Source organism: Trichosurus vulpecula, chromosome 9, assembly GCF_011100635.1.
Source record: "Trichosurus vulpecula isolate mTriVul1 chromosome 9, mTriVul1.pri, whole genome shotgun sequence".
NCBI classification, from domain to species: domain Eukaryota; kingdom Metazoa; phylum Chordata; class Mammalia; order Diprotodontia; family Phalangeridae; genus Trichosurus; species Trichosurus vulpecula.
Genome location: NC_050581.1, coordinates 112954340 through 112967000, shown reverse-complemented (window position 1 = coordinate 112967000; position 12661 = coordinate 112954340). Strand labels below are relative to the sequence as shown.

The window sequence follows — 12661 nt, the reverse complement described above, 5'->3', positions numbered from 1 at the left end:
ATAAATTACAAATCATAAAAAGCATTACTGACTTTATAATGATTTTGTTGCTATATATTTTCTCAAGCTACAGATACTAACAGCACATCTACTACCATGCATGTCAGCATTAAAAAGAGGTTCTTATATTCTAAAAGCAAATCTCATTTCCCCCATGTCAAAGACAATTTGTGGGGAAAACCTAGTGAGGTCATGAATGTAAAATACAAAGTACTTCTCTCTGAGATACTTAAAATGTCCAACCAGCTTATTTGTCATCATTATTCAGAAAGGGGACTGGCTTCCCAGGCTCCCAGTATCGGGGTCATCTTCTTTGAAGGCTAAGCAGGCAGGAATGTATTTCCCTGAGCAGACAACAGAAATTTCAGGGCTCTTCTGGAGAAAATGGAAGTGGTCCTCTAAAGCTTATCAGATTTACAAAGGATGGAAGGATCTATTTTGGAAGGTCATTTTCTTTGTATAGTGAGCAAAGTTCATAGGGAGGAGATTTTACTGGGATCCTATGTCCCAAGATTGTAAGGAAAAGGAGGACTATTGATTTTTTTCTATACCTATTTAAAACTATTTAAATTTGTTATCTTTTGTTTTTATATTACCTTAATTTCTGATTATATCCCTCCCCCTCTCCCAATCCAGTGAGGCATCCCTTGTAAAAAGAAAAGAAAAAGAATGAAGAAAAGCAGTTTAACAAAACTAACCGACATATATTATAGGATCATAACTCTAGAGCTAAGAGGGATCTCAAAGAACATCTAGTCTAACTCTCACTGAGGAAACTGAGTCCTAGGAAAGTTAAATGACTTATCCAAGGTCACACAGCAAGCATCTGAGGTGGGATTACATAATCAGAGTCTTACAGTACATGCAGTGTTCCACACCCGTCGTCCCTACCTCTGAAAAGAATGAAGGAAGTGCATTTCCTCAACTCTTCTCCAGGGATAAGCTTGGTCATTATAATTATATTCTGTGCTCTGGGGATCACGGCAGAGTTCTACCAGTACGTCACTAACCATGGCAACATTTCCTTCCAGCCTTCACTATTTCCTAGTCTGGCAAACTCTGATCTGCATCTGTGGTGTGTGCTACCTGGAGCAGGTGAGAAACTTTCATATTCGTGTTAACATAATTTTTCTTGAGCAAACTACACAAAGAATCCCCTTCAGCTATTTTTCTTCATGCTACCTTTAGTTAACCTCAGAGTCTGTGACCATGATAGGACTTCATTAGCCTGAACCTTGTCTTATTTCTTCAACAGCTTTTTATCTATCTATTATTATTCAGATTTCCAGGCTAATGCTATGAAGCAGTCTGGATAGATTTATTAAATATTATTGTCCAAGTATAACTTTGCAGCAGAGGTTTATTACTTCAACATGCTTGACCCAATTTCCTATGCTCTAAAACAGAGTTTATATAAAACTCAATATATACCAGAACATGATTTTGGCATACTTTTTGTTGGCAGGAACATTAGTGTTTATCCAGAGCAGAAGAGCATGAAATGTTTTACTTTGGCTAAAAAATAAGATCATTTAAGAATGGAGTATATGGCTGGTGGTCAAGATTCCTTCCTTGTACATTCTTGACTTCTCTAATGTCCTTTAATTTCCCTGTGCTGCTGTTTCTCTAGCTATAAGAGCTTGGGGCTATATCACTCAAGGGAAGAGTAAAGATTAATTATAATAATGGCATGGTCCTGTAATTCTTGAGACAATAGCCACCATGATCTAAGTATTGTTTATTATTACGTACAATGATTCGGAAATAGGGGAGATAAGACTGAGCCCACCAAAAAGTGAGGAAATTTAGTTGATAGGCTCTAACCTGTGTACCATTATCGTTCTCTAAATAGTAAACACTAGAGAGAAAACTGGAGAAAGAAAACTATTTTCCCAAGGAGGGTTTTTTCCCCCATATTGTTATGAAGATCAGACTGCTTTTGTGTGCAGTACTAAAAACACAAATATACTTGAGTATTTATATTTAACCATGCTAATGAAATTCCTGGTAATAGTTCACACATCAAGAAGGTATGACAAAATGATATGACTTAATAAAAAAGTGCCATAAAGAATATTTTTCATATAGATTGTTGAGTACAAAAACTCTTTTTGCTTTACAAAGAATACTTTATTAGAAGGCCAATCTTGAAATTTATTCTAGCTCGTGTGGTTCAAGCTCTGTCATGAATATTAGAAAGCAGATAATGAGTCCTCCACAGAGTGAATATATATAACAAATGACCATATAAATTTTAGTAGAAATGCTATAGTTTTATCTATTTTAATGCTTAACTAACCCACAATTTCATTAATGTGGGTTTTTTCTTCATCAGGCAGATTGCAACTCTTTTGTGATTAAGTGTAAATTATTTGAGGGTTGCTCTTGTCAAAAATTCATTATCCTTTGCACAATACAAGTGATAAATCTCTCTGAACTTAGCTCATTTGGTTCTTGGATAGCAGAAAACTGGTCTGCTACCTGGCCAGTACTAGAACTCTTCATGGGCAGTAGGACTTGCCAGAGCTTCTATTCTGCTTATTTAACCTGAGAAACTAGGTTCACCTTTGATTCTTCTAGGCATCAAATTAGAACCTTAATTACCATAAGGATTTCATTGGAAGAAATCACTAACTTCTATAGTTTAACTTCTAACATTTGCTATGTGCAGGGTGTTACACAAGTTCTTAAAGTAAAAAAAAAAAAATGTTAGTTAACAAAAACTAATTTACCATTATAGCCATCCAGGGCTTGAGCAACCACTTCCTTAGCTACTGTATCGTAAACAGAATCCTGTGAGGCATCGTGAAGAACTCCATCCAATCTGAACGACCAGTCTGTCTGTTGGTTATTGATGATTCCTTTTCGGCCATCTTTCTTGATGTGAATATCAATACTCTAAAAATATCAAGTGGTTTTATGAAAAAAAAAAGCTAAAATATATGATATGGTTTTTGCTCAAAAGTAGGGAGTATGGTGCTATGGAAAGGATACTCAGTCTGGAGTCAGAGACACTGGGTTCAAATGCCACCTCTGATGCTACTTCCCTAGGCCTCAGGTCCCTGAAAAATGAGGGGGCTGGTCTAGGATGGCCCCTGAGATCCCTCCCAACTCTAAAACTATGATCCTGGAGAGGTATATTGTTATTTTTCCTCCCCATCTCCTAGGTTATCACAGCCTTAATTCATAACATGTTCACAAACCACAGAGGAGGAATTAGGGAAATAAGTCTCCTTAGTTAATTTAGTGCATTTATTCCCTGGAAAGCCACTACAGGAATTTCTCACTAGCATGGATATTTGTAGAACAATTCTAAATAATTTACTGTTTTTCATGTTTTCACTCCCTTAGGAGCAAAAAGAGACCTGAAAAGAGCAAAGAGAGATCTGACCAAAAGGAAGCTTTACGTGATAAAATTGAATTATGTAGGTATCAAAGCTTGAATTATTTTTTTTCTGAAATAACCAACAGATGTGAATTCTGATCTACTCTCAGTGGTCTTTAAAAGATCAGAGACAATGGGAGAGGGTACCACACAGGTCTGAGGAAAGGGAAATGTCTTGATTTTCAAAAATAGGAAGAGAAAATAGTTTGCAAACAATAGGCAAGTTAGCTTAACTTGAATTCCTGGCAAAATTCTAGACTGTATCATGGAGATGGCCAGTGAAGATCTAAAGAAGAAATAGTAAGAAAGCACCAACATGGCTTCATCACAAACAGGTCATGTCAAACTAACTTTATTTTCTTTTTTTTAACAGAGTTTTTAAAAGGGTAGGTCAAGGGAATTCAGTGATATTATTTATTAAATTTTGGCAAAATATTTGATAAAGTTTCTCATACTATTCTTATAAAAAAGATGGAGACATTTAGGGATATGATACAACTAACTGGATTCAGAACTGGATAAATGGACAAATTCAACCAGTAGTCCCTAATGGTTCAATGTTAACTTGGAAAGAAGTGTCCAGTGGAGTACCCCAGGAAGCTGTGTGTTATTTACCATTTTTCTTTATCAATGATTGGCTTAAGAGATGGAAGGACATGCTTATCAAATCAATCAGCCAAGTAATAAAAAAGTATTATTTAATGCCTACTAAGTGCCAGAAAAGGACAGCTAACACACTGAATGACAGTCCGGAATCAAAAGATCCAGGCTGGTTCGACCATTGAGTCAAATCTTAACTTGATAGAATTTGATAGAGATAAATATAAAGTCTCATGCATGTTCAAAAAAGTCAGCTTTCTAAGATCAAGATGTGAAAGACATGCCTAGATGGCAATATGAAAAAGGTTTGAAGGTTTTGGTATAATACAAGCTGAAATGTGAGTTAAATGTTTAATATGGAAGCTAAGAAAGCTAATGTGATCTTAGTTGACATTAAAGGAATATAAGGAAGTCTAAATCTTACTCTACTCTACTGGTCATAACCAGAGTATTGTGTTCAGTTTGGGGTACCACATTTTAGGAAGGCTGCTGATGATCTGGAGAGTGTACAGAGTAGGGCAACTGGGATGGTGAAAAACCTCAAGTTTCAGTCCATGTGTGGGCTGGTTGAAGGAAATGGGGATATTTAATCTGGCGAATTCTTAGAGGAGACAAAACAACTCTCTTGTAGTATTTGAAGAATATCACTTACCTAGAGGTATTGAATTTGTTCCATTTGGGCCTTAGAGGACAGAATTAAGAGTAATGGCTGAAAGATGCAAAGAGGGAAATTTACACTTGGCCTAAGGAAATACTCCCTAAAAATCAGATCTATACAAAAGTGGAACTAGCTACCTTGAGAGATAGTGGGTCGCCCCTTCATTTGAGGTCTCTAAGTAAAGGCTGGGTGACCACTTGTTGGATATATTGCAGAGGGGATTTTTTCCAGATATGGTTGAAACAGATGTTAATTAAAGTCCCTTTTAACTGAAATTAAAGATACATTTTTTTAATCTTTAAGGATAGATCAAAGGAAAGGCCTTTGAGTTTTTGCATCTGTAAGGTGAAGTTAGATTGGCTAGCTAATCTCCAAAGCCCTCCTCGACTTTAAAATTCTATAGTAAAACTCCCACCTGGATTTCAAAGGGCAGTTCTGAAACAGTATCCAATTTGGATAACATGAGTCCCCAAAACGGAAACTGTACTCAAGTAAGAGGGGCCTGTGCAAATGTAGCCATTACAGATTATACTTACTTTGTTGTCTTCTCCAAAAGTGATCATTTCATAAGCAAATTCATCTGTGGGCTTGATCCGTACATACGCATGCACTTTTTTTCGAGTGCCCATTTTTACTAAGAAAAGAAAGGAATTTTCACTAGTATATTAAAAGATTTTAGTTATTTTTTTATAGGCCCACTAAGTCTTTTTAATACATGGCAATGATCTGAAAATATTTGGGTAGATAAAAATTAAGGTTAATTAAATTCTATTTTCAGCTCCCTGGGTCTTTTTTTTTTAAATAATAAATCAAATTTTGCTCCAAACATTCAATTCTTTCACACCAATAATTTCCTGGTGATGTTTTTTGGCTATGAATTGTGGAAAAGTGTGATCTCAGAAAAAATAAACTTATGACCCAAAGAATAATAGTGAAGATAAATGTATTGCAGTATGTCAACACCTTTAGCACATCTGGCATAAAACTCATCATGCAGCCTATTGCATCTCAAAAAGGAAGCTGGAATGACCACAGAGCAAAAACAAGAGATGAGAGCTTAAGTGGTCCATTGGCACATACATCCCAGTGTATTCAAAGAACTAAAGGAATGCCTCTGGAATGTTGGACTAAGTCACTAGGGAAGATTTATTTTTTTTTTATTTTTTTTTTGTTTTTTTTTATTTTTTTTTATTTTTTTTATTTTATTTTATTTTATTTTTTTTTACTAGGGAAGATTTATAAGAAAGACATGGACAAGAATCATATAGAGTAAGAGTATGGAGGGGTTACTATCCGTATAAGGAAAGGGGGAGAGTACCTACATCAGTGAAATCAAGATTCATTGAAGCATGCCAAGTTTAACTTTTATAATGTTTTTAAATAAAAGAAGCCCCCAATATTTTCATTGAATTTCCAAATTAAGGGAAATTTAAAAGAAGATATCATTTGTCTGGCTTGCTTTGATCTACGTGGTTGGTATGGTGAAGGAAAGAGGCTGTTTTGGGCTAAAGTACAAGCATTTTTGTCATCTAACCCTTTGGACGTAATCATCATACTATCACATGTTGACATTTATACTTTCCAAGTATATAAAAGATATCTCCTGGCTTGATTTCAAAGGGGAGAAAAACCTAGACTGTACCCTTCTCTCAGAGGCTACAGTTCTTTTGAAGGGTCCCAAGATCTCCAAGTGCCCAGAAGCCCATGGTGACTGCCAGCACAAAGAAGAGCAAATCAGTCGCCTTCCATACTTCTCATCTCTTTCTCTGTCCTTAGGTCCTACTTGCCATATTCCTCCTGTACAGCTTGCTAGTGCCAACCTCACTCACATATTTAATTGACAAATTCCCCAAATAAAATGTCCTTCCTTGCCACTAACTCACATCTAGTCTTCCATACAACATACACGGCCTTCAAGACTAACCCCATCTAGGACAACAACTCCTCTACCCCAGGCATCCCCTCAATACCCATTATTGAGCTGATGCTGTGTTGTTTGGCACTTACTGATGCGCCGCTTGTCCTTATGTCGCTTCATTGGAATGTTCGGTCTTCCCATTTAGATTTTAAGTTCCTTGAAGGCAGGGGCTGTGTCTTTTATTTCATATGAATCCCTCCCCACAACATCTAGTGATATGCTCAGCATACAGCAGGTGTGCAAAAAACGATCGTTGACAGTGATGACCATCATTACATGTCGGAGAGTAGCTGAGTCTCCATACTCACTTCCATCTTCTTATCTTACTAAGAGAGTGTTGTTTCACATGGCCAGATGTGTTCTCCTCTTGTTCACTTCCTTCACATGCACATGAGTCCACTCTCTCCACTGGGACCATTCTACCTGTTGAGCCCTTAACCGTTTCTCTTTCCAGAGACTTTTATAAAGACACCCCACACTCCAAGTGGAGAAAACCTCCTCTTGTTTCAATAAGCTTTTTCTTTCAGTTTTTCACACACATGGCAAAGTCTGGAAAGAACACTAGGTTTGTAGAATCCACTGTTCAGTCAATGTCTAGCATTTTCAGAAAACTTGTGCTTAAGGCCATTGGTTAAGACACTTACAGATGTGTGACCTTTGCCAAACCATGTTAGACTGAACCTGAGTTTCCTCACCTGTAAAATGAAGTCAGACTGGATTACTTCTAAGGTCCTTTCCAAATCGAGCGTTCTCTGAGTCATCACTCCCTACCTTTATTATCTTTTATCAGTAGTGCCCCCTCAATGTCAGGAACCCCTAATTTTTTCTTGCTCTCTCTATAAGTACACTTTCTAAGTACTTCTCCATATAGCATAACTGCATAACTGAAAGAACAAGAAGTTGCTAAGTCCAGGGAATGCAAAGGCTTGAACAATGGGTGGAAACCAACAAGATAAATGCAAAATACTTAGTTTAAAAAAAATCATTTAGTTTCCAAAAACAATTCAACTGTACATGTACAGAATAGGGGAGGTGAGACTTCATGTAAAAAAAATCTCTGGTAAGTTTAGTGGACTACATTGTGCTCAATAAAAGCCCTGTTCTGTTGAACATTTTGTTAATAACTTGGATGAAGACATAGATGAGGTGTTTATCAAATCTGGAGATGACATAAAGATGAGAGGGAGAGTTAATGCTCTGGCTGACAAAACTGGGATCCAAGAAGATCTCCATGTGCTGAAGTGATTACATGTCTAACGAGCTGAAATTCAATAGGAGTGAGTATAAATTCCTACACTTGGTTTCAAAAGATCAATTTTATAAGTACAGGATGGGGAAGACATGACTAGACAACAGCATGTATGAAAAAAGATTGTGGTGTTTTAGTAGAGTGGAAGTATAATAAAGTCGGCATTGAGATTTAAAGCATACACATACACACGCACACATATGCTACGTATATCCATCTGTCCATCCACACATCCATGCATACGTAAACTTTTAAAAACCAGACCTATGATTACACTGGTAGAGACCTCTACAATTTAGATTAGCATCTTATCTTGAATTTACAATCTTAGTTTTTTGCCTGGAGCACTGAGAAATATAAGCAGTATGTATTAGAAATGAAACCTAAACCCAGGGCTTCCTGACTATGAGGCCACCTCTGTAACCACTACATCAAGCTGCCTCTCTAATGTAATCTTAGGCTTCATTAATTTCTATTACTGAGGTATTATTGAAGTAATATTAATGAAATTAATATTAATTTCTATTAATGGTGTTTGGGAAAGGGGAGAGAATAATCCCAGCATCCTCTGCCTTGGTGAGGTGACAAGTGGATTCACTTCTGGATGTCATTTAAGAATAAGATGAGCTATCGCATATTCAAAAGAAGATGATCAGGGAGAAGGAAACTAGGACCCATGTTACATCAGGAAAAATGTAGAAGATGAAAACAAAAACCAAGTGCCTAAACAGTTTGCTTTATCTTGGATCAGAATTGAGACAGCCATGGACAGGTCACTTGTTTGCTGTATAACCTGCAGTAAGTCACTTCTTTTTAAATCTCAGTTTTCCCCTATATAAAGTTATGGTAAGGTCCCTTCCAGCTCAAAATCCATAATCCTTACAACTGACATTTATTCCTTATCAGTAAGGGAACATTTTTGCTTCCTTCTCCATTCTTTTTAGTGTAGCAGGTATTCTTAACCTGGGGTCCATGAACTTGTTTTATTTTTATAACCACTTCATTATAATTGGTTTCCTTACAAATCCTGTTTTATGTATTTAAAAACATTAATCTGAGAAGGGGTCCATGTCACCACACACCACTGGTGTTGTGGAAAGAACACTAGCCTTGGAGTCAGGGCCCTGGGTTTGAATCTCAGCTCCAACACACAGCCGTGTGACTCTGGGACTCAGTGTCCTCATTTATCAGCAGGGGCAAATCATTGTTGCATTTCTTACCTCCCAGAATCAAGATGAGGGGAAGGCACCTTGTAAATGTCAAAGTACTATGGAAACGCGAGTTAGCAACTCTGCAGAGGCAGAGAAGAGCAAACTGAATTTAGAGTCGGAAGAAGCACGTTAAAATACCAGCTCTCCTCCTTACTACCTGAAAGTCCCTTGCTACGTCTGAGGGAGTTCGTTCAACGAGATGGTCTCTCCAGTCCCTTCCAGCTCTGATAGTCTATGTTCTGCCCTTTCTCCCAAGCTTTCAAACTTATGATGGGTCACAGTTTGCTCCCTGGGGATAGCCTCAGTGTCCTCCTGTGTACAATGGGGGCAATCTACCCCCCTTACAGGTTTGCTGCGAGGAAAGCACCTCGAAGCGCTCTAGAAATGCGGACTATTCTTATTTTAGAGACACCCCCCCCCCCTTCCTCCTCCTCCTGGGGCATCAGGCCCTAGGGCTGCTGTGGGCCTCTCGCACCCAGGCCTGTCTCTTCTCCTTTCCTTACCATTCACAGTTAGCTTCCCTACGCCCCCCGGAAGGCAGGGATCCCACCAGGTCCAGCGGCAGCGGGAGCAGCCGCGAAAGCGACGCCAGAGAAAGCTGCAGCAAACCAGCCGGCTTCCAAGGCGGGAAAGGGAATATTCAGGGCTCTGTGGCGCAGAAATGTGTATACCGTCGTTATGGTGACGTGACGCCACCTGGAGTCTCCGGAAACAGCCGAGGGGGAGGGAGGGGCGGGGCAAAGGAAGGCGAAAGCGGAGGTGGGCGGGGCTTCCCGAGGCCAGCCGAGAGGGAGGGCGGTTCAGAGCCGGAAGTGAGGCTTAGGTGTTTCCGGGAAGGCGGAACTACGGCGGCCGCTCGGGGCCGCACCTGTCCTAAGCTGCCGGGCTGGTGCAGTTGGGTCGTTGGAGAGGGAGACTCTTTGCCGCCGCAGTTGCGGCCGGCCTCCGGGGTGGGGGAAGATGGTGGAGGACGGAGTGGAGGAGCTGGAAGATCTTGTGCATTTTTCTGTGTCGGAGCTGCCAAGCCGGGGATACGGGGTGATGGAGGAAATCCGGCGCCAGGGGAAGCTGTGCGATGTGACCCTGAAGGTGCTGGGACTTGGGGAAGAGGAGCAGAAGAGAGAGAGATGATGGAGCAAAGAGGGGAGAAATGGAGAGAGAGAAGGAGAGGGGAGAGATGGGAGAGGAATGAGACAAGGAGAGAGCAGAGGGAGAGAAGAGAGAGGGAAGAAAGAGATGGGGGAGGAGAGAGAAGGGAGAGATGGAGAGAGAGAAGGAGAAGAGGGAGAGAGAGGGGAGAGCCGGGGGAAGTGAGAGAGGAGAGAGAAGGGAGAGATGATGGAGCAAAGAGGGGAGAAATGGGGGAGAGAGAGAAGGAGAAGGGGGAGAGAAGGGAGGGAAAGATGAGAGAGTTCACAGAGAAAAGAGAGAAAGGTAAGAGAAGGGAGAATTAAGAGAGAGAGAGCCTGAGGAGAAAAAGAAGGGGAAGTTAGAGAGGAGAAAGATGGGAGGAGAGGGACAGGATAGATGGTGGAAGAGAGAAGGGAGAGATGGTAGAGGAGAGAGAGAAGAGATGGGGAGGAGAAAGAAAAGAGAGATGGGAGAGATGATAGAGGAGAGAACAGAAGGAGAAAAGGGGAGAGAGATAGGAAGGAGAAAGAAGGGGAAACAAGAAAGGAGAGAAAGATAAGAGATGGAGAGGATAGAGAAAGGGGAGAGATGGGGAGGAGAGAGTTGGGAGAAATGGTGGAGGAGAGAGAAGGGGAAGATGAGGAAGAGATGGGGGAAGAGAGAAAGATAGGGGAGATTGAGGGAGAGAAAAGGGAGAGTTGGAGAGAAAAGAGATGAAAGAAGAGGAACACAAGAAAGGGATAGATGGGGGAGAGAAAAGAGAAGAGGAGGAGGAGAGAGATTAGAGAAGAAAGAGTGAAGGGGGAAACAAGGAAGAGAGCGACGAGAGAAGGGAGAAAGAAGGGGAAGATGGGAGGAAAGGGAGAGACAGATGGGAGAAATGGGAAGCAGAGAAAGGGAGAAAAGGAAGAGAGATGGGGAAGGGAGAGAGAAGGGGGGAAGAAAAGAGAGAAAAATGGGGAGGAGAAAGGAAAGGAGAAGGTAGAGATGAGAGAAGGGAGAGAAAGATGAAAGGAGGAAAGAAGAGGAGAGAGATGGAAGAAAACAGGAGGAGAAAAGTTAGATGTGAAAGAAGAGGGGGAGAGGGGAAAGACAGCACAGAAGAGAGAAGGAAGAGAGATGGGAGAGGAGAAAGAAGGGGGACAGAAGGGATAGATGGGAAGGGTTGAGAGAATGGAGGAGAGAAAGAAGTGAGAAGATAGATGAGAGGACAGAGAGAAAGGAGAGAGATCAAGGAAGAGATGAGATGAGAAAATGGTTGGAGAGGAGAGATGAGAGAGGAAGGAGAAAGGAGAGATGGAGCAAGAAAGAAGAATGGAGGAGAGAATAGGGATGGGGAGAAAGAGTGAAAGTTCTGAGGGTTTGGGTTTGTGGGAGATGAGAAGAGGGGTCATTGTGGCAGTGTGAAGGCTCTAGGTGGTGTGCATTGGACCTTGTGTCTGTGGGGAGAATCAGGGTTTGAGAGGGAAAATGAAGAAGGAAAAGAGAAAAGATATTGAGAGTTAGAGAAAGGGGAGAGAGAGGATGGTCAGGGGATAGTGAGAGATCTGATGTTGTGAGGGGAAGACCAGAGGCTGGCCTTTTGGTACAAAAAGAAGTTGTAGGAGAGAAAAAAGCTGGGCATCTTAGAGAAGAAAGGCAGGGAGGTGATGACATTATGAGGGGTGGGGGTGGCAGGAGTTGGTCAGGAAGATGCTGAATATTACCTCCTAGAATCCCTTCAGAGCTCAGCTTAAGTGTTTCTCCCGTATGAGAAGTTTCTTTTATAAGTGTTTCTCCTATATGAGGCCTTCCCTGAATCCTTCCAGCTACCATTCTACACTCCTCCTTCCCGTTACTTTGTATTTAATTTCTATATAATTTTTTACTCATTTTCATACACTTGTTTGCCCCATAGAATGTAAGTTCCTTGAGGGCAAGGACTATTTTTTTTGCTTGTTTGTTTATCGATTTATTAGAAGGGTGTGTATCAAAGTGATTACTCAGTATTGAGTATGGGACCCCTTTCTATGAAGAAGAGATGCATATTTTTTTCACGTATTTTAATGGTATTGAGGAGCCTTCTGTTTTCCTCTTTTAGCTCCCATGTAGAGCCAAGATGTAAAGAAACCCCCTCATCTAACCTACATTTAATTGGGAAAGCATATTTTCTTGAAGGGGAGGAAGGTGATATTCTTTTGCGGGGCTGGAGGACAGATTCAAGTGAAAGAAATTGAGCAGATAGGGAGAACAAATGAGATTTTCAGGTTGAGTGAATAATTTATATTTTGCCATGAAGCAGCAGAAGTTATTGGAGATATATAAATAGTGGAGTCACATGATTATGACAGGCTGATTGACAAGGAGGTCATGGCTATCTGGTGAAAAGAAACTGGCTCCTGTTCTAGGATTGGAATGCTTGGATCAGAGATTTGCCCATTATGGTGAGGGTAGGAGCAGGAAAAGAACTTCTCTTGGAAATGTTATGGAGGAGAAAAAAAGTCTTGGTTTCATTAACTTCTGAACAACA

General features: G+C 40.4%; 2 protein-coding genes across 4 annotated transcripts in view; one reads left to right on the top strand and one right to left on the bottom strand.

Annotated features, from left to right (window-relative positions):
• KIF9 (kinesin family member 9) overlaps window positions 1–7076 on the bottom strand; it is a 72406-nt gene extending 65330 nt beyond the window's left edge. For both annotated transcript variants that reach the window (XM_036738957.1, XM_036738959.1), the window contains exons 1-3: window positions 6651–7076; window positions 5180–5277; window positions 2733–2898 (exon numbers count right to left, since the gene is read on the bottom strand). In XM_036738957.1, the coding sequence (XP_036594852.1) occupies window positions 2733–2898; window positions 5180–5277; window positions 6651–6702 (316 nt within the window). In that variant the 5' untranslated portion in view covers window positions 6703–7076. The remainder of the gene's footprint in view (window positions 1–2732; window positions 2899–5179; window positions 5278–6650) is intronic.
• A 2765-nt stretch (window positions 7077–9841) lies between these two features.
• Window positions 9842–12661, top strand: part of KLHL18 (kelch like family member 18) — an 87396-nt gene continuing 84576 nt past the window's right edge. The window contains exon 1 of one of the 2 annotated variants that reach the window (XM_036738546.1): window positions 9842–10110. In XM_036738546.1, coding sequence (XP_036594441.1) covers window positions 9982–10110 — 129 coding nt within the window. In that variant the 5' untranslated portion in view covers window positions 9842–9981. The remainder of the gene's footprint in view (window positions 10111–12661) is intronic. The other variant, XM_036738545.1, reaches the window with a different exon arrangement.